We start from the raw sequence: 23879 nt of genomic DNA, 5'->3' as shown, positions 1-23879 counted from the left end.
CAAAGTCGTGTTGAGTGGGCGACTGCTGCTGCTGCCGCCTCTTTGTTTAATGGAGATATCAGCAAGTGCTAATGAAGTCTACTAATCCTCTGAATGCTTCGTTAATTCCTCCCCTCTTCAGCCTGACATTCTGCCGTTGTATTTGTTGTAGATGAACGCCAGAGGCTGTGAGACGCTGCTGCTGCTGATAGTTTTATTGTTTTACTGTTCAGACTCCATTTAAAGCCAATAAGGACTAATGGACGTCTGTTTAACTTGAATGTCTGCGTTCTTTCATCACCTTGCAGCCCGCCAGCTGTCAGTCAAACACACTGCATCATATGACTTGCAGGAGGAGGAGATTTAGGCTTGAAAAGAGCAGCACCACAGGACCAAATCCAGAGACAAGCCCAGAACCAGGACAGGACCAGCAGAAGACTCCAGACCAGCAGACAGTAGGAACTTCTTTTTGTCTTTCACACTTTGTTTCTGAAGCTTTTCTGCCCACAGTTGTAAACATTTTCTTCTCCTGATATTTCGGCAGGTATGCAGTGTGTACGTTGCCCCACCATCTTGGTTCTTGTGGCTTTTGTTCTGTGCGGTGTTTCCTCTCAGCCTGACAGAGACCAGGATCAGTACCAGGACCAGGACTTGGACCTGCAGCTGCGTCACCATCGGCTGCTGCAAAGAGCTCGGAGTGCGGGACTCCTGTCACAGGTGAGTTGTCCAACAACCAATCAGAAACATTAAAACAAAACACAAAGTAATCATAGACCTTTATTGATCCTCAGTAGGAAATTCCCAAACTTAGCTAAGCAAAGAATCTCAGTACCTCTTTCACCGCTGCTGACTTAAAAAAAAAGGTTTCACATTTTGGGAAATACAAAACCATGTGCCATACTTTTTGCAGCTTTAAGTCTTTGTTGGTTGATGGGCAGCTAAAAAATAACCTCTTACTGTCATTTTTACTTTTTTATTAAGTTTTTGTACAGATTAACAAAAAAGAACTAACATGGATATCAATGAGGCTTAGTGATGCAGGGATGTTGATTTTGTAACATTTGAATAGAACCAGACTAGCTGTTTCCCCTGTTTATTGTCAATCTTAATGCTAAACTAGGCCAACAAGACACAAGGAAGGATTTCACTAAATGCTGAACTAGTCATTCTGTTGGTACAAACCAAAGAGTCCAGGTTTACATATGGGGAGGACCCATAATCAAACCCTGAGGTTCTCCATTACCAAACGTGCTGAGGATAGTTTGACATATTTATTTGCACCCTGTGTTTAAAACTGTACAAATATAATTTGTACCTCTTGATTACTATATTTTATTCTATTTGTATCATCATGGATGTGACTAACTTGGACAATCTGTTCTGTTCACATGTATAAAATCTGTAAATCTGTTTGCTTATTGTTCGATCTTATTCACACACTTACATAAAGTCTTCAATCATTTTATGCAGTATACATTTTATTTTAGTGATTTGATGCTGCACATATGAACAAACATATTTCTCACTAACTTCTTGACATGAACACAATTCATGGGCAGGCAGGCGGCAGAATAGCAGTGAGGATGCAGCTCGTTCTCGTGTCAGTTTGAATCAGTGCTAAATGATGATATGTGCCAACTGTGGTGAGAGATACATGTTTTCTAGGATATATGGAATATGTGATTATAAAGTAATTTCCAGCCTGAACTACAGCGGGCTCCATCTGTCGTGATGGTTTACCATCTGGTTTGTGGCTTGAAAAGTTTTGTTTTCAACCCATTTTCTTCAAACACCAGTTAAAAGTAAACTTTGTACATAAAGCATATAGTGTATGTGTCTAATATTTATGTGTGTTTCATTTAATCTGTAATATTTTAAACATGTATGTAGAAAAGATACAACAAGCAGCTGTTCTGAAAACTTTTCAGTCATACAGATGGTCCCAGTTTTTCAGAAAATGTACAGAACAGCAACAGAGACTGACACCACCTACAACCTTATCTGGATGATCATGTGATACCATGGAAAGCTCCAGAACAGCTATGAAGTATGTTATGATTGAGGCAGGACAAAGTCTATACTCTGACATTTCCCAACCCAAACTGGTCTGAACTGTTCTGAGCTGGTGTAAACTGGTGGAGACCCGTTGCATGTTGTTATTTTTCAGGAGTGGAGTAAACGTGCGGTGGAGGACCTGCTGGCTCAGATGTCTTTGCCAGAGGCCGATGCCCAGCGTGAAGCTGAGATTGTTTCCATGGCAACAGGAGGGAGGATGAACCTGGAGCGGTCTGTGGACCCCTCTGACAACCTGCCACCCCGCGAACGCAAAGCTGGCTGCAAGAACTTTTACTGGAAAGGCTTTACTTCCTGTTAAAGCCCTGCCCAGGTATCTGACTACCTGTTTAAGACCCGCACATGTAATCTGGGTTCAGTTTCTCACCTGTCTTCTTTCTTTATGTGTCCATTTGAGGCCATACCTGTACTGGACCAATCCAGAGCCCCTGCTCTTCACCTGAGTGACTGCACGGACCAATCAGCAGCTGTGTGGCTGCAGTGTACCTGAATAATTCATGTAATTATAAATTAAAGAGAGAAATCAGTCAGATGTGTGGCTCCGGCTCCATTTGTCCCGAACAAGCATGAAAACAAAAAGGTGCACGTTAAATAAAAACACATCATTTATCACAGATCATAGAGCCAAGATCACTAAAAGCTTCAGAATAAAGACATCTCACATATTCACATTTTTCTATACTAAATATACACCAGTAAGATAAAAGGACGTGATGTGGTCATGACGTGTTCACATGCTGAAAATGTGTCCCAGCATGCAGGACTGGGAGCACTGGGAGTGATCAGTGTGTGGAGACAGCAGCACACTTCAGTGTTTGGACAGCAGCTCCAGTCTAATCAGCCTTTAATGGAGCTCAGAGAGAGAGAGCAAATATTGCTTGAAGACATTAAACACTGCTGAGTGTGTGTCAGAGCACTTACGGTGAAATATTAACTCAAACCAAAAGTGCCAGATTACTTAGATCAGTGCTTTATCATCCCACTCAATTTTCATTTCCAAATATAAGCTGAGTGTTCAGGGCTATTATTTATATATACACAGTATAATAAGTAAGTCAAGATTTATTTATACAGCCAAATATTACAACATACTTCACAATAAAAGCATTAAACATCAAGCAGCAAGAAGCAAAAAACGGACTGGCAGCTGATGGAGACAGGGCACACATACTGGACCATCTGTTTATCCACAGCTTTGGCAGGACTGTCTGTAAGGTCCACAGTGCACACTGCATGTCAGTACAGAAACCAGGACTTGAAGTCCGGGAACTCTCTGTGGTCTCTGTGATCAGACTCTGCTGAGACAGAGATCAGATAAACCTAGGCCTAAAGCTCTGAGTGATTCCAGAAGGACTGTCAGCCTTTTCATCTGCTTCTGCTTTCCTTACCTGTTGCCTTACCTGGCCTGCAGTAACCCCTAAGCTCACCCACTCATACACCTGTTTCCACTGGCCTTCGTTAACCACTCAGTATTTACACTAACCTGCACACTGTCATGCACCCACATGTTTTAGAGATGAGATGAGATCATCTGAGATGATGAGGTAAACTTTATACATCCTGAGGGTTAACTCAGGGGTTTTTGTTCGTTTTTTTCTCATCTTTTTTTACTGTGGACTTCTTCCACACCCGCCTGTGATCTGCTCAGTTTCTGTGGATCTGACCCTGAACCTGTTCATGTGCCTGCTTCAATATCTGGACTCGATTCTAACATCAAATGTAAAAGAAAATGTGCCTTCCACATCTCGTTAAGCTGTTTTTTTGTGCTTTGTGTTTCAGTGTTGTGTTGCGATGAGCGTCTGTCACTCAGCAGGTGATGGGGGAGCGGAGGTGATTACTGGGAGGGATGGCCTGTTTGTTTTCTGGAAAATTAAAAACAAAGACACAGCAGGCGTTTATCTTTTAATTCATCCTCAGGAAGCATGTTCTTTTTATTCGCCTTTTTAAAACCTTTTTTTTTTTTCATTTTTACTGCACTTAATTTGTGTAAATGTGTCAGCATCTGTGTGTGTGTGTGTGTGTGTGTGTGTGTGTCTGTCTGTGTGTCTGTGCGTGTGTGTCTGTGCGTGTGTGTGTGGACACTTTGGTTCATGTCCATCTGAAATAATGTGAAATGTTTTTCTGTGTGAACGTATTAAATCTTTAGTTTCCTCATCCCATGTCGGTTTAAAGGAAATGAATCACTGTGAGAGGAAGAATCACATCAGGATTGTATTGAAATGTGGGTTTTTCAGTAACAGTTTGTGCTTGTTGTGCAGTCTGTTGTGGTAAAATATGACTTATAACTACCTTTGAGCACAGAGCAGCTGTGTTTTTATATGATTTTGCTCTCTTGTCTGCACACAGGTCCAGAGTCACACAGATCTACACGCTTTTAATGACACGTTCACATGTGCATCATGGCTTCCTCACCGATTCTTCGTTTCATGTAAGTATTGGTTGTGCAGAAAGATGCAAGTCAGCACCTGAGGGGGGCAGAGAGTCCTGTCTGGACTGTCTATAATCTCTCTTTCTTCCAATGTTGTCAGGGATTCTGAGGGATTGAGGCCCTAAGCATGTGCATAGCAAACCACTGGTGAAAAGCAATGGCCTTACCATTAGACCTGACATGTGCCTTATTTTCAGGAGTGTCAGCAGCAGTGGCGTCTGCAGTGTTAAAGCTGGAGGTGACCTGGTGCTGCAGGAGGAAAGTCCTTCCCCTTCCCCCCCAGGGGCCCAAGAGGAAAACCCCAAACTTGACCAGCAGGTGAGACTGCTGCACTGGTTTTACTGGGCAGCTCCTTTGTAAATGTTTAGCTCCCGGGCTGACAGCAGTGAATTAACAGCTTGGATTCAGTGTCACAGACATGGCGGCATGATGCTGAGAGCGCTTCCTGTCTGCTGATCTGTCCTCACTCACTCTGTCCTCTCCCAGCTCAACTAATCAACATGTAAATATGGGTGACACACTCCTTTAATGGGTTCAAGGTGGGTGAGGGGACAGCAGGAGGTTCTGCGTCCTGCTGACACTTGGCCGAGGAGTTGACCAATAAAACGTTTCGCTGCAGGCCGACCAATCAAACGCACGGCTGGAAGTGAATGTATCTGTCAGTCCAGACTAATCAATGAGCATAGACACAGCAGGCGAGTGTCCAACACACACACACACACACACACACACACACACTCATACTAATTCACCTCATCCACATGATTAGCAGGTCAGCACACGCCATGGCTCCCCCACACTAACACCCAGGGGGTTCTGGGAAAGCTGTTTAGACAGTGAGAGAGGAAACATCCTGACATAAAGTTAGTCACACAGTGATCTGAAGAAGGAAAGAGAAGACAAGGAGAGAGGAAATGTCCTAGCACTCCTCATTACTGCAGAACTTCATTCAGAGTCCTGCTGTTTTTCACTTTCCTTAAGTATCACAGTGATCCAGGGACAGTTGTCTGTACATCCATGGCTTCACTGCAAACAGCAGCTGATCACATTGAATAACTTCAATAAATGGAGAAACAGAGCAGAGATCTACAGCACAGACCAATAAGCTGAACCAGGTCTGTACAGAACTGAAAATAAAACTAGTGATAAGTGTTACACTACTTCAGCAGAGCAGAACCAGAGGTTTCAGTGCAGTAACGATGAATGAATAATAATTTGAAATTAAAAACTCTGATTTGCTGCATATGTTCTCTCTGTCTCCCTGTCATCCTATAACTAAGCTCAACAGGCTGAACAAAGCAGCCATCAGAACCAGACAGCCTCTGTAATCCAACCAGTCACAGAATTGTTTCCGTGGTAACAGAGTCTGACAGGCGTGAAATGTGTCCTGTCACCTGCTGTTAGCTACCTGACAGCTGAAGTCTGGCCTGTCGACTGAGAACAGTCCGGACAGTGAAAACAAACAGTAGTTCTCAGTCTTTGTGGTTACTGTGTATCATCACTGTATTTGTTTTCTGTGTGTCTGTAGTATTGTTGTGTCTCCTTGGAGTTGCTTGTGTGGATGTTATGTGTCTCTTTGTGGTCAGTCTGCTTTGAGTCTTGGTGCTCAGACGGAGGTGAAGGAGAATAGAGCTTCAGCTCTGTGGTTCTGACTGTGTAATTCACAAAATGTCACTATAATATACCAGTTTATGCTTAAAGGAAAGTAGTGGAATCTGTGGAGCATCATTTCCAATCCAGTCTTCAGTTTCCCCAGGTTTCCCTCTGGTGCTGCCCAGCACACCTGCTACTCATTCCCTTGTCATCCAGTTCCCCCACTCACACCACACCTGTCTCTACTCCAGCCATCAGCTCCATCACTGAACATACTGGTCTCTTTCCTTTGTTTTGTTGCCTGTTTGACTTTAGTGCTGCTTGGTTCGAGCCCCTTGTGTTTTGGACTCTCGACTGCTCCTCAGGTATATTGGTTGGTTTCTGATGCTCTGTTTAAATAATCAGATTTTTTTTCTTAAAAGACCTGTTTCATATATTCTGACAGTTCTTTAAAAATTCATGTACCTGTTGTCTGGAAAATATGAATTTCAACCTCTTCCTCAAACTTTCCAGCATCTTTTCTCAAAATGTTTCTGCCTTTTTTAGTTTACAGTCCAACTTTAAATAATAAGTCAAATAATTCCAGTTTTTTTAAATATTCGTATAGATCAGTGATCTGGCAGACGACCAGACACTACATGCCCATGGCTCACCTGTCCTGATGTCCCTCAGGTAACCAGTTGTCCATCATTAGCAGAGGTTGTGTTTCATTGGTCAGGTTGAGGACAGACATCAGCTGTTGTTGGTCCAACTGAAGTGAGTAAAAAGACGTTGGGAGCAGGAATATTTCAGTAAATGCTACAGAAACAGTGACATAATAATTTGTGGAAGAATCTGTGCATAAATTCTGACACAGAAAAGAACCGATCAGAGGACGATCCTCAGTATGATGCTCACAGAGCAGAGGTGTGATTAGTGTTTGCAGTGAAACAGCAGGAAACTCTTTGTACATTTTCACTGCTGTGACTGAAGTTTCATTATTGAGACTCCCACAGACTGAACATATGAATGAGTATTATGACCTCAACAGGGTGGTCATATGGGTTCACTGGAGCAAAGAGAAGCTTGGAATATGCAAAATATCCTGGAACATATAAGTCAGGCTGTTAAAGAAAAGATCAGAGCTCCACACTCCGCTGCTGACAGGGATTGCCTTTCTCAACAAATTCTGGTCCTGTTTCCTTTCTTGTGCTGGTGTGTTCTACGGGCAGCATGGTGGCTTAGTGCTTAGTGCTTAGCATCGTTGCCTCACAGCAAGAAGGTTCCTGGTTTGAAACCCATCAGGGGCCTTTCTGTGTGGAGTTTGCATGTTCTCCCTGTGCTTGTGTGGGTTTTCTCCAGGTACTCTGGTTTCCTCCCACAGTCCAAAAACATGCATGTCAGGTTGATTGGTGACTCTAAATTGCCCATAGGAGTGAGTGTGAGTGTGTGAGGTTGCTTGTCTCTATGTGGCCCTGTGATGGACTGGTGACCTGTCCAGGGTGTACCCCTGCCTTGTAGGTGGTTCAGTCAGAGCAGGACAGCCGACTCCTCACACTTTGTCCTAGAACTATGGTCCCATCCCTTCTTCAGTAAGAGGAGCAACGCACAGACATGAAGAGTCCGAGCGTCTTTGTTTCTGCTGTGGTCAGGAGTCCGCGTGCAGCTCTAACCTGGTTCACCGGGATAACGCGACCCTGTCACTGCAGCAGTAACAGCGTCAGATCAGTTAATATGATCAACAACGTGCACACATACTGTACAGCTGCTGAGAGGCATGGATGCTTTCTTAGACAGAAGGCCCTGAGACTCTGTAGTTGTCTCTGTGGTGGTTTTGAGGAATATTTTGCAGGAGAAGCCCTGGCCCCCCCTGTCCTCTCAGGTCTCCAGGCCTGTACCCTGTAGGCCATTACAGGACTCCAGCCACGGTGACAGGATCTTCTGATTATCTGTGCACATTTCATAGGACATATTATATTATCTAATTTCTTTAGTGAAAAAGATTCCTGAAAAAGGTTGATAAAATCCTGGGAAATAATCAATTTCAAATGACAAGAAAACTGAAAACCCTTCTTCCAAACTTTAACTGATGAGCTGGGGTTTATGGGAAATGGAGTTCAATAAAGGCCTATACAGCAGAACATTAAATCAATACTAGATCATATTAGACCCATCTGGACCAGGACAATACCTTTCATGAGGATGGTTTTGGGTCCATGGTCAAAACTTATTATTATTATTATTATTATTTCTTTTTCCTGTTCCCTTTTCGTTCATGACCATTGAAAGCTGGATTGTATGACGTTTTGTATTTTGTGGGTAAAATGAAAAGAGAAGTACAATGTTATGTTTATAATATTGAAATGACATGAACATCCATCCATCCATCTTCTATATCCGCTTTTTCCTGAAAGCCAGGGTCACAGGGATCTGCTGGAGCCCATCCCAGCTCTCTCTTGGGTGAAAGGCAGGGGTACACCCTGGACAGGTCACCAGTCCATCACAGGGCCACATAGAGACACACAAAGACAGACAACCTCACACACTCACACTCACTCCTACGGGCAATTTTAGAGTCACCAATCAACCTAACATGCATGTTTTTGGAGTATGGGAGTAAACCCACGCAAGCACGGGGAGAACATGCAAACTCCACACAGAAAGGCCGGGTTGCAAACCCACGACCTTCTTGCTGTGAGGCAACAGTGCTAACCACTCACCCACCATGCTGCCTATGTCATGAACAAAATAAACAAATTCAATTCAGTTCAAGTATTATTATTAGATTAAGTGATTTGAGATTAATTTTTACTGAACCATGATTCAGTTAAACACACACACATCCTGTAGCTGTTCATTTATTATACAAACAAATGTGAGGAAACAATTAGCAGCTATATATGTGTGTGTGTGTGTGTGTGTGTGTGTGTGTGTGAGAGAGCAGGTTAACAGTGACACACCTACAGGCAGCAGGATGACAACATGCTGTGACGTGACAAACTGCTGTCATCAGTGCTGTGATAGGCCCCGCCCACAGACAACAAAAAAAGACGAAATTAATTTCACTTATTTAAAACTGATATTATTTAAGTGGTTGAGTCAGACATGGATGAAAATAAGCAAAACTGAGACATAATCGTGCCCACCACCCGTCCATGACTCTCTGCTACCTAGAGCCTTTCTGTTGTTATTCCAGCTTCTCTACCCTGTGTTGACAAAATCCGCTCCGTCAGTGAGCCCCCCCTGCCACGTGGCCAGGGTCAGAAGAAGCCAATAGTGGTTTCCAACAGCAGCCATGGAGGAGTCTCAGCAGCTCAAAGTGGGAAACAGTGGCTGCCAGAGCCAAGAGGCGGCGTTCTTTAGCACAACCAGGGTTAACATGGCTTTGGCTTTTTCACATGGAGACTGTTCAAAGCAGCCAAAGGACTCACACTGGATTCACATGTGGCCTTCTTCCTTCTGGATGTGTTAGCATCTAAAGCTAACCTGTTGGTTCTGGTAGCATTAGACACCTAGCATGGTCCTGATTGGACCTTTGGAGTGAATGAATCTGGACACTTAGACCCAACCAGGACTCCGTAGCTACAGGAAGCAGGATGGGATGGGAGGGGCAAAGAGCGGGAAGGAGGGCTTATGGTGGGATTTAGTTTGCTGTCATTAGACCCTCTAGAGGCCGAGGAGACATGAGCACCTTTAAAGACCTGAACTTGGTTTGATCCAATAAAACCGAAGCTGAGTCGACTCTTCATTTCATTTGGCCTCTGTAAAGGTAGAATTATGAACAAACCTGAACAGTGTGCCCAGGGCTCATCAACCTTTGCAGCATTTGAAATAAAAAGATGCACAAAATATTCAGTCTGAAACGTCACGGCTGCGGACCGCGAGCCTCGGGCTGAGAAACTCTGTCAGCGGAGCAGCAGGAAGGAAAGTGTCTCACAACGGGTCATTTCACTAAAGGGAGGACGTGAAAACATCATCATCATCATCACCCCCCCCCCCCCCCCCCAATCACACGCTGATCAGTGACGTTAGCAGGGCTTTATAAGAGCCGGTGTACCGGGACCGACTCAGAAGATCCGAGACCACAGACACGAGCAGACAGACAGGTGATGAAGATGCTGTCCTCCCCGCGACTCCGCTGCTTCTTCCTGCTCCTCCTCTCCCTCAGCGCCTCCATCAGCTGCTCCTCCGCCGCGCAGAGAGACTCCAAACTCCGCCTGCTGCTGCACCGGACCCCGCTGCTGGGCTCCAAACAGGTCCGACATCTGCACTCACCCACACCATCACCTACACATTTGAACAACTAAACACCAGAGCTCGTTTATTAATCACTGATTCAAACCAGGTTTGGCACAAAACACTGAAAGGAAAGTTTCCGTTCATGAATTAAACTTAACTCTTCTGTTAAACTCATAAAATATTTCTTACAAATACTGGAAACTGGTTTTCGGCAACAGGAACATGAGGATTTGAACATGTGAAAATCTGCTCATTTCTTTTCCAAAATGTCTTAATATTTAAATTCTAAACGCAGCTTCATCCATTTTCATCACTGACTGTATTTTGTTGGATTCATCTGATTCTGAAAAGGAACTAAAGTTATCAGATAAATGCAGAGCAGGAAAAAGTACAAGGTTTGGCTCTGACATGTAGTGAAGTCCAAGGATGAAGTAGCACAACATGGAAATACTCAGATGAAGTACTAATGCCTCAGGACTGCACTGAAATACAGCATTGGAGTAAATGTACACACTGACCTGAGACTTAAGGCTTTGGGTGAATATGATTTTCAGTTTTTTCATTTGGATCATTTGAATTCCTCTGCTGAAAACCTTTTCACTGAAGTTTTTATTCTACTGTCGACTACAGGACATAATTGAACTTATTAGTAGGTTAGTGACGACATCATTTATCATTCACCATGTGAAGCCCTGAGCTGAAAAGTTTCCATCTTCAATCAGGAAAATTCAAATGAGATTTTTGACATCAAATATGTTAAAACGAGCACACATCACATGTTGATCCGTCAGCGTTAAGAAAATAAAAACGATAAGTTCTTTGTTTAATATGAACTTCATTTTACCAGCAGCGATGAAAACAGGAAACAGACACGTACCCATCAAGCTTTAGGCAAACAATAAAACTTCTAACATTAAAATAATAAGATTAAAATAAACAACTTAATCACTTTGTTAAACAATTGAAAAGTTGGATCTGATTACAGTTTTGTGTACCTGAGCAGGTGTCTGAGCTCCAGCCAAAACTGAGGACGCTTTGTTTTTCATGATGATAATGAAACTGAGACTGAATCAAAAGAATTTTGGAAACAAGAACCAAGATGAAGTTTTACACTTTTGTTGACAAACAGAAACTAATCAATAATACAGATATAACATAACGACCATGTTGTCATGTAACCTGCAGCATGTGTGGAGCCATTTGGGTGCTTGGGCTGGGTCCTGCCCACACCAGGTTCACCAGATTCAGGGTCCATGACACTGTTCTCTGCATCTTTGACAGAGATAAATTCAAAAGATGAGTCTGTTCAAACTTTATTTTTGTTTTGGAGCAAATATTTGACTTCTAATCTTTAACATTGTTCTCGTTCAATTGTTTTGATTGTTTCAGGTTATTTTATTTCCTCTTACTCATATTTAAACTTTACTGTACTCCAGTATGTTCCAGTACATTTCAGTAGTGTTATTAGCATTTCCATATATGAAAACCACAGTATTTTTACAGAAATGTTGTGTTTGCAGGACATGTCTCGGCCTTCGCTGGCGGAGCTGCTCCTGTCCGACATCCTGCAGGTGGAGAATGAGGCTCTGGAGGAGGAGAACTTCCCTCTGGCCGAAGGAGAACCTGAAGATATCCGTGTGGATCTGGAACGAGCTGCCGGCAGCGGGCCACTGCTCGCCCCCCGAGAGAGGAAAGCCGGTTGCAAGAACTTCTTCTGGAAGACCTTCACCTCCTGCTGAGAACCTCCTTCAGCCTCCTTCTCCTCCAGGCCCTGTACAGACACTGGTCCATGATTAGTTTGGATGAGTTGTTTAGAGTTTTGATTCTTTCTGAATGTGAACTTGATGAAACTATTTTTAAATGTTGGTTTGAATAAAATGAGTTTGAGACAAACGCTCGCTCCTGTCTGCTGCTGGAGGAGAAGGAGAGGAAATAAAAACCTTCATCAGGACGAAGAGCTGCAGCTTTTTATTGGAGCTGATTAAAGTCAGAGTTGGGGGGACGGGGGACAGCAATAAAACAACAGTTAATGAAGGTTCATAACCACAAAGGAGACGTTTGTTTTTCTCATCCCTTCTTTGTGCCTGAACGTCACTTACAACAGATCAGATTATAAAATGAGATTTTGTTGATTGTCCTGTTGCAGCAGCACAGAGACAGAGCAAAATTAAAAACCTCACACACATTTCCTTGAAACAGGAAAGGCTTTCACATATGTTTTTTCTTTTGGACAAAAACATTTTTCTCATATATTTACATAAAAACACATAGTTGATGTATATAACAACAGAAAAGGACCAGAGAGACCAGTTACTGCCCAGTTACTGTCCAGTTACTGCCAAGGTACTGCCCGGTTACTGTCAGTAAGCCCAGTTATTATCAGGTTACTGCCTCGTTACTGCTCACTTAGTGCCAGGTTACTACCCAGTTACTGCCCAGTTACTGCCCAGTTACTGCCTGGTTACTGCACGGTTACTGTCTGGTTACTGCCCAGTTACTATCAGGTTACTACCTGGTTACTGCTCACTTACTGTCAGGTGACTGTCTGGTTACTGCCCAGTTACTACTTAGTTACTACTAGATTACTGCCCAGTTACTATCAGGTTACTGCCTGGTTACTGCTCAGTTACTATCAGGTTACTGCCCAGTTACTGTCAGGTTACTGCCCCATTACTGTCCGGTTACTGCTCAGTTACTGCCCAGTTACTGCATAGTTACTGCCTAGTCACTGCCTACTTACTGCCCAGTGGTATAATTAAATAAGAGGTGCCATGACGAAGAAATTAGGCAAAACATAAAAACCCAAATGAGACCCAGAACAGATCTGAACCACATTTCAAATCAGATCTGATGTTTTTACGCTGCTGAGCTCCAACTGTGTGACACTTGTCACAATGTCTGAAATGGAGGCAACTTTTTTATCCAGAAATATTCAAAGATACACGTCAGATATGAATAATTAAATTGTATGACACTGATAATTACATCTTTACGACATGCAGGATGAAGTTTATGGTGCAGGGCACAAAAATACAGTTTTACCATCATCAACGACTTGAGGATCTATGTCAGTTTCCATATTTTCCACTTCCATGACAGTAGGGAGTTATTGTTCTACAGGTTTAAATAAAATGGAGATGAATGACAGACAGGGAGGTGGCAGGAAGCCACCTGCTAAAATTAAAATTCAGTTTGCAATCACACATCACATTCACTAAAAATCCTCTCAAGGCATTTTACATAGAAATCCAAGTAGAAAAGCTGTTAGGATTCAGTCTTACCACGGTTTTTGGAAAAAGAACGGGCCTCCCATTGTTGGTGAGGAAGAACCATGTGAGCCAGGTCAGTGGTGTGGCTCCCTGCTGTTTTTAATAGTTTTTGGACAACAATGGAGGTCTACGGCACAGACCGATGAGCTGAACCAGGTTCTGGATTCACACACATTACACTGAGGACACCACATTCATTGCTGCCGTCAGTCTCTGAATGGGATCTGGACTCAGTGACACACAGAGTCAGCAGCTGTGTCCTTTAGACATTACATTTCCTTTAAACATTACATTTACAACTTGTACTTAGCATCACACAACTGTGTTTAGCGGTATAATAAAATATATGCAAAATCAAGCATGCAAACATTTTGCAGCACATACAGGGACTGATTGTCACCATCCTTCTTAAACCAAGAGGCATCAGACCATCACACACACACACACACACGCATGTGTGTGCGTGCATGCATGCGTGCACATGTCTAGCAGCTGCTGCAGTCAGATTAGCAGCTCCTTCCATTCATTAGCTTTTTGTTAAGAAAAGCTTTCAGGAATTAAAGCTTAATGAGAGCTGATGACTGACAGCTCAGACACACACACCTGACACTTAGATCATGTGACAGCATCTGAGGTCACATGACAGGTATGTGTTATGTGTGTTACAATGTGTGTGGGTAGCACTGCACAGAATTGTCTTGATGACTCAATAAAAATATTGATTGGAAATGTAAACGTTATCATCATGTAGAGTCTCATCACTGGAGGTTTCTCAGACAGGACTGTACAGGTATTTGAAGGATGTAAAGACAAAGTGACAAGAGTGAGTTACATTGTGAGCTTCAAATTGAGCCATGTTTATTTTGTCCTGTATTATCACAGTGTCTCCAGGTCAGCAGCAGAACTGACGGTGATCAGCTGCTGTTTAGATGTAGACACAACAGTCCAGGGATCACTGTGATACTGAAGGAAGCTGAAAAACACCAGGACTCTGAATGAGGTTCTGCAGCCTCTGTTTCCTCTGGTTTCTAAGTGGATTTCTGGAGGTTTATTGTGGAGGGACATCACAGGAAGCGCAGGTCACACTGAATCACATCCACATGTGTTTCATGTCTGTGTGACAAATTGAATCAGCCTCCAGGTGTTCTCATCACCTGACTCACCTGCACACCTGGTTTCTATTTCCTCATCAGCCTCAAGGTTCAAATAACCACCTGTTTCCTTTGTTCCCAGCCAGATCATCATGTGTGCTCTTTGAATCCTCACCATTTCAGAAACCTGTTCCCATATTCCCATGTTCAAGTTACTCACCTGTGTTTGGACTTTACCTAGGTTTTGGACTGTTTACCTGCTACTGGCCTCTCTACCTCTGGTTGTCCCTGCTCAGCTGTGTTTGCCTCATGGTAAGATTTATTCCTCTACTGTTGTTAAACTGCATCTGTCAGCACTGTGTGTCCTCCATTCTTAGTAGAAACACAACATGGTCTGAAAATCTGTGCTGTGAACAAAGCTGTTGCTAAGCAGCTATCAGACCACTTACACAGGAATGAACTATTTGAAGATTTCCAATCAGGATTTAGAGCACATCATAGTACAGAAACAGCACTGTTGAAAGTTACCAACGATCTTCTCTTAGCCTCAGATAATGGACTTGTTTCGATACTAGTCCTCCTAGACCTTAGTGCAGCATTCGACACCATTGACCACAACATCTTATTACAGAGACTGGAGCATGTGATTGGTATCAGAGGAACAGCGTTAAAGTGGTTCCAATCCTATTTATCGGACAGATTCCAGTTTGTTCATGTCCATGATGAACCTTCCACACGAACAAAAGTTAGTTATGGAGTTCCACAAGGTTCTGTGCTAGGACCGATTCTGTTCACCCTGTACATGCTTCCTTTAGGATATATCATTAGGAAGCACTCTATTAATTACCACTGCTATGCGGATGACACTCAGTTATATCTATCTATTAAACCTGTTAACACAAACCAGTTAACCAGACTTCAAGCCTGTCTAACTGACATAAAGGCTTGGATGACCAGTAACTTTTTACTTTTAAACTCAGAGAAAACAGAAGTCATTATATTTGGGCCTAAAAATCTCAGAAATAACTTTTCTAAAATTATAGCTACTCTAGATGGCATAGCCCTGGCCTCCAGCACTACTGTAAAAAACCTTGGAGTTATTTTTGACCAGGACATGTCCTTTAACTCACACATAAAACAAATTTCTAGAACTGCATTCTTTCACCTGCGCAACATTTCCAAAATTAGGAACATCCTGTCTCAAAATGATGCAGAAAAACTAGTCCATGCGTTTGTTTCCTCAAGGCTAGATTACTGTAACTCATTACTATCTGGATGTCCTAATATCTTAATAAAAAGCCTCCAATTAATCCAGAATGCCGCAGCCAGAGTCCTGACAGGAACTAGCAAGAGAGATCATATTTCTCCTATATTGGCTTCTCTTCATTGGCTCCCTGTAAAATATAGAATAGAATTTAAAATCCTTCTTCTCACATACAAATGCCTTCATAATCAAGCTCCTTCATACCTTAAAGACCTCATAGTACCATATTATCCCAATAGACCACTTCGCTCTCAGAGTGCAGGCCTACTTGTGGTTCCCAGGTTCTCAAAAGCAGAATGGGAGGCAGAGCCTTTAGCTATCAAGCTCCTCTCCTGTGGAACCAGCTCTCAGCCTGGGTTCAGGAGGCAGACACTCTCTGTACTTTTAAGGCTAGACTTAAAACCTTCCTCTTTGACAAAGCATATAGTTAGGGCTGGCTTCAGGCAACCCTGAACCATCCCTTAGTTAGTTATGCTGCTATAGGCCTAGACTGCCCGAGGACCATCGGTGCACTGAGCTCCCCTACCCTAACCCCCCCCCCTTCTCTCCCACCTCATGTATATTCCACCATTGAATGTTACTAACCTTGTGCTCTCTCTCTCCACTAGTTTGTGCTCTCTCCCTCTCTCTCTCTCTCTCTGTACCTTCTGCAGGTGTCCCTGGTCCTGGAGCTGTTTATCGCTGATGTGTAGTTACTGGCCCCACCAACTTGCAGTGTCTATTTGTTGTTTATTGTTGCTGTTCTTTTCTCTCTGCTCTATCCACTCACCCCAACCGGTCGAGGCAGATGGCCGCCCAAACTGAGCCCGGTTCTGCTGGAGGTTTTTTTCTTCCGTTAAAGGGAGTTTTTTCCTCTCCACTGTCGCCAAGTGCTTGCTCATAAGGGAATTGTTGGGTTTTTAGTTTTAGTTTTTGTAAAGTGCCTTGAGATGATTTGTATTGTGATTTGGCGCTATACAAATAAAATTGAATTGAATTGAATATGTTAAGACCCAACTGAGAAACAGCACAACATCTATTTATTTCAGCAAAAGTTAAGCCTTGAAGTTATGTCACTGATTTAACTCTACTATGCAATAGAACAGACAAAAATGAGACAGATCCAAACAGTGTAACTCAGACAAATGGACACAAAGTCTGTTGTTTAGTGTTCATGAAGCAGTTTACTGTCTGCAGTGTTGCAGTCATTCTCTGCCTCTACAGCATTTTGTCCTTTACTGTGATGAGAAGTTCTGGTCGTGTTGTTTCAGGCACAGTTCACATTTTTCAAACAGTCTGAGAACTACAGCGATGAAGAAGCAGTTTGCTGAGATGCTGTTACACCGATCCTACAGATGTTCGGTGAAAAATCGGTTCTGTCAATGCATTTGGCCATACATGACTCAGACAGTCCTGTAGTGACCTTCGACCCCTGCAGCAGCCGTTTGGGTCCTTGTGCAGGTGTCCTCAGCCTCCCACAGGAAGCTGTGATGTCATATACCTCTCCGTCTTGTTAAGAAGTTTCTTTAATGAACGAGAAGCAGCAGCTGTGGCAGCACAAAGAGCCAGGCAGCCAATGAGATGCCGGCGTTTAAACGGCTTCAATAAACGTAAATGAGGTCTAATTACAGCTGAAAGCTTCTCTGGAACACAACGTTCGCTGCCTTTTAGCTGAGCGCGTCTGAATGGAGGCTGATTCCACCTGAAAAAGACGAGTCATTGAAAACACAAAGACAAATCAGCTGCAACACACACACACACACACACACACACACACACACACACACACACACACACACATAAGCAGTTGAAGAGGTCAGAGGTCAAACAGCCATCCACAGGTGTGGACCAATCACAGAGTGACTGATAAAGCAGAGAGACAAAGCTTGTTGTCGTAGTAATGTTATCAACCGGCTCCAGGTCCGGAGGGGAAGTCAGAATGTCCCTAGTCTTTGTTGAGCCCAGTGCATGATGGGTAGACTCAGTGTGTCCAGGGTCCAGTCTGCAGGCGGCTGATACAGCCTGTGGGAGGGGATCCATGATCAATGCAACCTGCTGTGACTCATCTATCAGCTCTTATGTAACTGGGACTTTGAAAGTACCACTCTGAAGTTTGTACTTCCATTTGGTACAACTTTGTACTTTCTACTTCATCCTTGGACTTCACTGCATGTCAGAGCCAAACCTATACTGTACTTTTTGCTGCTCCACATTTATCTGATAACTTTAGTTCCTTCTCAGAATCAGATGGCTCAAACAAAATACAGCAGTATATAAAGTACTTCAAATTAGAAGTATATAAGGTAGTTAACATAAGCTACCCAGCAGTATATAAAGTACTTCAAATTAGAAGTATATAAGGTAGTTAACGTCAGCTACCCAGCAGTATTTAAAGTACTTCAAATTAGAAGTATATAAGGTCGTTAACGTAAGCTACCCAGCAGTATATAAAGTACTTAAAATTAGAAGTATATAAGGTAGTTAACGTCAGCTAAACAGCAGTATTTAAAGTACTTCAAATTAGAAGTATATAAGGTAGTTAACGTAAGCTACCCAGCAGTATATAAAGTACTTCAAATTAGAAGTATATAAGGTCGTTAACGTCAGCTACCCAGCAGTATATAAAGTACTTAAAATTAGAAGTATATAAGGTAGTTAACGTCAGCTAAACAGCAGTATATAAAGTACTTCAAATTAGAAGTACATAAGGTAGTTAACATCAGCTACCCGGCGGTATATAAAGTACTTCAAATTAGAAGTATATAAGGTAGTTAATGTTAGCTACTTCAAATTAGAAGTATATAAGGTAGTTAACGTCAGCTACCCAGCAGTATTTAAAGTACTTCAAATTAGAAGTATATAAGGTCGTTAACGTCAGCTACCCAGCAGTATATAAAGTACTTCAAATTAGAAGTATATAAGGTAGTTAACATAAGCTACCCAGCAGTATATAAAGTACTTCAAATTAGAAGTATATAAGGTAGTTAACATAAGCTACCCAGCAGTATATAAAGTACTTCAAATTAGAAGTATATAAGGTAGTTAACATCAGCTACCCAGCAGTATATAAAGTACTTCAAATTCGAAGCATATAAGGTCATTAATATTAGCTACTTCAAATTAGAAGTATATAAGGAAATTAACTTCAGCTACCCAGCGGTATATAAAGTACTTCAAATTAGAAGTATATAAGGTAGTTAATATTAGCTACTTCAAATTAGAAGTATATAAGGCAGTTAACATTAGCTACACAGCAGTATGGAAAGTACTTCAAATTAGAAGCATATAAGGTCATTAATATTAGCTACTTCAAATTAGAAGTATATAAGGTAGTTAACGTCAGCTACCCAGCAGTATATAAAGTACTTCAAATTAGAAGCATATGAGGTAGTTAACGTCAGCTACCCAGCAATATATAAAGTACTTCAAATTAGAAGTATATAAGGTAGTTAACGTCAGCTACCCAGCGGTATATAAAGTACTTCAAATTATAAGTGTATAACGTAGTTAACGTCAGCTACCCAGCGGTATATAAAGTACTTCAAATTAGAAGTATATAAGGTAGTTAACATCAGCTACTTCAAATTAGAAGGATATGAGGTAGTTAACGTCAGCTACCCAGCAATATATAAAGTACTTCAAATTAGAAGTATATAAGGTAGTTAACGTCAGCTACCCAGCGGTATATAAAGTACTTCAAATTATAAGTGTATAACGTAGTTAACGTCAGCTACCCAGCGGTATATAAAGTACTTCAAATTAGAAGTATATAAGGTAGTTAACATCAGCTACTTCAAATTAGAAGGATATGAGGTAGTTAACGTCAGCTACCCAGCAATATATAAAGTACTTCAAATTAGAAGTATATAAGGTAGTTAACGTCAGCTACCCAGCAGTATATAAAGTACTTCAAATTAGAAGTATATAAGCTAGTTAACATTAGCTACTCAGCAGTATATAAAGTACTTCAAATTAGAAGTATATAAGGTAGTTAACATAAGCTACCCAGCAGTATATAAAGTACTTCAAATTAGAAGTATATAAGGTAGTTAACATCAGCTACCCAGCAGTATATAAAGTACTTCAAATTAGAAGCATATAAGGTCATTAATATTAGCTACTTCAAATTAGAAGTATATAAGGTAGTTAACGTCAGCTACCCAGCGGTATATAAAGTACTTCAAATTAGAAGTATATAAGGTAGTTAATATTAGCTACTTCAAATTAGAAGTATATAAGGTAGTTAACATCAGCTACCCAGCGGTATATAAAGTACTTCAAATTAGAAGTATATGAGGTAGTTGACATCAGCTAACCAGCAGTATATAAAGTACTTCAAATTAGAAGTATATAAGGTAGTTAACGTCAGCTACCCAGCAATACATAAAGTACTTCAAATTAGAAGTATATAAGGTAGTTGACATCAGCTAACCAGCAGTATATAAAGTACTTCAAATTAGAAGTATATAAGGTAGTTAACGTCAGCTACCCAGCAATACATAAAGTACTTCAAATTAGAAGTATATAAGGTAGTTAACGTCAGCTACCCAGCAGTATATAAAATACTTCAAATTAGAAGCATATGAGGTAGTTAACGTCAGCTACCCAGCAATATATACAGTATTTCGAATTAGAAGCATATGAGGTAGTTAACGTCAGCTACCCAGCAATATATAAAGTACTTCAAATTAGAAGTATATAAGGTAGTTAACGTCAGCTACCCAGCGGTATATAAAGTACTTCAAATTAGAAGTATATAAGGTAGTTAACATCAGCTACTTCAAATTAGAAGGATATGAGGTAGTTAACGTCAGCTACCCAGCAATATATAAAGTACTTCAAATTAGAAGTATATAAGGTAGTTAACGTCAGCTACCCAGCAGTATATAAAGTACTTCAAATTAGAAGTATATAAGCTAGTTAACATTAGCTACTCAGCAGTATATAAAGTACTTCAAATTAGAAGTATATAAGGTAGTTAACGTCAGCTACCCAGCAGTATATAAAGTACTTCAAATTAGAAGTATATAAGCTAGTTAACATTAGCTACTCAGCAGTATATAAAGTACTTCAAATTAGAAGTATATAAGGTAGTTAACATAAGCTACCCAGCAGTATATAAAGTACTTCAAATTAGAAGTATATAAGGTAGTTAACATCAGCTACCCAGCAGTATATAAAGTACTTCAAATTAGAAGCATATAAGGTCATTAATATTAGCTACTTCAAATTAGAAGTATATAAGGTAGTTAACGTCAGCTACCCAGCGGTATATAAAGTACTTCAAATTAGAAGTATATAAGGTAGTTAACATAAGCTACCCAGCAGTATATAAAGTACTTCAAATTAGAAGTATATAAGGTAGTTAACATCAGCTACCCAGGAGTATATAAAGTACTTTAAATTAGAAGCATATAAGGTCATTAATATTAGCTACTTCAAATTAGAAGTATATAAGGTAGTTAACGTCAGCTACCCAGCGGTATATAAAGTACTTCAAATTAGAAGTATATAAGGTAGTTAATATTAGCTACTTCAAATTAGAAGTATATAAGGTAGTTAACATCAGTTACCCAGCGGTATATAAAGTACTTCAAATTAGAAGTATATGAGGTAGTTGACATCAGCTAACCAGCAGTATATAAAGTACTTCAAATTAGAAGTATATAAGGTAGTTAATGTCAGCTACCCAGCAATACATAAAGTACTTCAAATTAGAAGTATATAAGGTAGTTAACGACAGCTACCCAGCGGTATATAAAGTGCTTCAAATTAGAAGTATATAAGGTAGTTAACGTCAGCTACCCAGCGGTATATAAAGTACTTCAAATTAGAAGTATATACAGTGGGTACAGAAAGTATTCAGACCCCTTTAAATTTTTCACTCTTTGTGTCATTGCAGCCATTTGCCAAAATCAAAAAAGTTCATTTTATTTCTCATTAATGTACACTCAGCACCCCATCTTGACAGAAAAAAACAGAAATGTAGACATTTTTGCAAATTTATTAAAAAAGAAAACCTGAAATATCACATGGTCATAAGTATTCAGACCCTGTGCTCAGTATTGAGTAGAAGCACCCTTTTGAGCTAGTACAGCCATGAGTCTTCTTGGGAATGATGCAACAAGTGTCTCACACCTGGATTTGGGGATCCTCTGCCATTCTTCCTTGCAGATCCTCTCCAGTTCTGTCAGGTTGGATGGTGAACGTTGGTGGACAGCCATTTTCAGGTCTCTCCAGAGATGCTCAATTGGGTTTAGGTCAGGGTTCTGGCTGGGCCAGTCAAGAACGGTCACAGAGTTGTTCCGAAGCCACTCCTTTGTTATTTTAGCTGTGTGCTTAGGGTCATTGTCCTGTTGAAAGGTGAACCTTCGGCCCAGTCTGAGGTCCTGAGCACTCTGGAAGAGGTTTTCTTCCAGGATATCTCTGTACTTGGCCACATTCATCTTTCCTTCAATTGCAACCAGTCGTCCTGTCCCTGCAGCTGAAAAACACCCCCACAACATGATGCTCCCACCACCATGTTTCACTGTAGGGATTGTATTGGGCAGGTGATGAGCAGTGCCTGGTTTTCTCCACACATACTGCTTACAATTAACGCCAAAAAGTTCAATCTTGGTCTCATCAGACCAGAGAATCTTATTTCTCATAGTCTGGGAGTCCTTCATGTGTTTTTTGGCAAACTCTATGTGGGCATTCATGTGTCTTGCACTGAGGAGAGGCTTCCGTCGGGCCACTCTGCCATAAAGCCCCGACTGGTGGAGGGCTGCAGTGATAGTTGACTTTGTGGAACTTTCTCCCATCTCCCTACTGCATCTCTGGAGCTCAGCCACAGTGATCTTTGGGTTCTTCTTTACCTCTCTCACCAAGGCTCTTCTCCCACGATTGCTGTTTGGCTGGACGGCCAGGTCTAGGAAGAGTTCTGGTCGTCCCAAACTTTTTCTATTTGAGGATTATGGAGGCCACTGTGCTCTTAGGAACCTTGAGTGCTGCAGAAATTCTTTTGTAACCTTGGCCAGATCTGTGCCTTGCCACAGTTCTGTCTCTGAGCTCCTTGGGAGGTTCCTTCGACCTCATGATTCTCATTTGCTCTGACATGCACTGTGAGCTGTAAGGTCTTATATAGACAGGTGTGTGCCTTTCCTAATCAAGTCCAATCAGTTTAATTAAACACAGCTGGACTCCAATGAAGGAGCAGAACCATCTCAAGGAGGATCAGAAGAAATGGACAGCATGTGAGTTAAATATGAGTGTCACTGCAAAGGGTCTGAATACTTATGACCATGTGATATTTCAGTTTTTCTTTTTTAATAAATTTGCAAAAATTTCTACATTTCTGTTTTTTTCTGTCAAGATGGGGTGCTGAGTGTACATTAATGAGAAATAAAATGAACTTTTTTGATTTTGGCAAATGGCTGCAATGACACAAAGAGTGAAAAATTTAAAGGGGTCTGAATACTTTCCATACCCACTGTAAGATAGTTAACATCATCTACCCAGCGGTATATAAAGTACTTCAAATTAGAAGTATATAAGGTAGTTAACATCATCTACCCAGCGGTATATAAAGTACTTCAAATTAGAAGTATATAAGGTAGTTAACATCATCTACCCAGCAGTATATAAAGTACTTCAAATTAGAAGTATATAAGGTAGTTAACATCATCTACCCAGCGGTATATAAAGTACTTCAAATTAGAAGTATATAAGGTAGTTAACATCAGCTACCCAGCAGTATATAAAGTACTTCAAATTAGAAGTATATAAGGTAGTTAACGTCAGCTACCCAGCAGTATATAAAGTACTTCAAATTAGAAGTATATAAGGTAGTTAACATCAGCTTCCCAGCAGTATATAAAGTACTTCAAATTAGAAGTATATAAGGTAGTTAACATCAGCTCCATCTTTACCAGCTCCAACATTAAAGTGATCAACACAATAATCCATCAATAATTAGAATCCAATAATATCAGATACATTCATGT

The 23879-nt window shown here is 41.2% G+C and overlaps 3 protein-coding genes across 3 annotated transcripts in view; all 3 read left to right on the top strand.

Moving 5' to 3' along the window:
• The window catches only part of col4a3 (collagen, type IV, alpha 3), a 31977-nt gene extending 31577 nt beyond the window's left edge, over window positions 1-400 (top strand). Inside the window, exon 52 of the mRNA XM_026299366.1 lies at window positions 288-400. Within this exon, the coding sequence (XP_026155151.1) occupies window positions 288-324 (37 nt within the window). The 3' untranslated portion in view covers window positions 325-400. The remainder of the gene's footprint in view (window positions 1-287) is intronic.
• Window positions 343-2584, top strand: sst1.2 (somatostatin 1, tandem duplicate 2). Its single transcript, XM_026299367.1, has 4 exons — window positions 343-434; window positions 524-696; window positions 2147-2365; window positions 2450-2584. Exons 2-3 carry the CDS (start codon window positions 526-528, stop codon window positions 2351-2353), a joined length of 378 nt encoding a protein of 125 aa, XP_026155152.1. The 5' UTR covers window positions 343-434; window positions 524-525; the 3' UTR covers window positions 2354-2365; window positions 2450-2584.
• A 7558-nt stretch (window positions 2585-10142) lies between these two features.
• On the top strand, window positions 10143-12242 carry sst1.1 (somatostatin 1, tandem duplicate 1). The gene is made up of 2 exons (XM_026296646.1): window positions 10143-10308; window positions 11812-12242. The coding sequence occupies exons 1-2, from the start codon at window positions 10162-10164 to the stop codon at window positions 12028-12030; spliced, it is 366 nt and encodes a 121-aa protein (XP_026152431.1). The 5' UTR covers window positions 10143-10161; the 3' UTR covers window positions 12031-12242.
• The last annotated feature ends 11637 nt before the right edge of the window (window positions 12243-23879 follow it).

The sequence above is a fragment of the Mastacembelus armatus genome, chromosome 13 (genome assembly GCF_900324485.2).
Source record: "Mastacembelus armatus chromosome 13, fMasArm1.2, whole genome shotgun sequence".
In the NCBI taxonomy this organism is placed as follows: domain Eukaryota; kingdom Metazoa; phylum Chordata; class Actinopteri; order Synbranchiformes; family Mastacembelidae; genus Mastacembelus; species Mastacembelus armatus.
Note: the sequence above shows the minus strand (reverse complement) of the source record. Positions and strands in the feature narration are given on the sequence as shown.

Coding starts and splice junctions, on each gene's coding strand:
- sst1.2 (XM_026299367.1), top strand. CDS start 526: ATGCAGTGTGTACGTTGCCCCACCATCTTGGTTCTTGTGGCTTTTGTT. Junction 697..2,146: donor GTGCGGGACTCCTGTCACAG/GTGAGTTGTCCA, acceptor GTTATTTTTCAG/GAGTGGAGTAAACGTGCGGT.
- sst1.1 (XM_026296646.1), top strand. CDS start 10,162: ATGAAGATGCTGTCCTCCCCGCGACTCCGCTGCTTCTTCCTGCTCCTC. Junction 10,309..11,811: donor CGCTGCTGGGCTCCAAACAG/GTCCGACATCTG, acceptor TTGTGTTTGCAG/GACATGTCTCGGCCTTCGCT.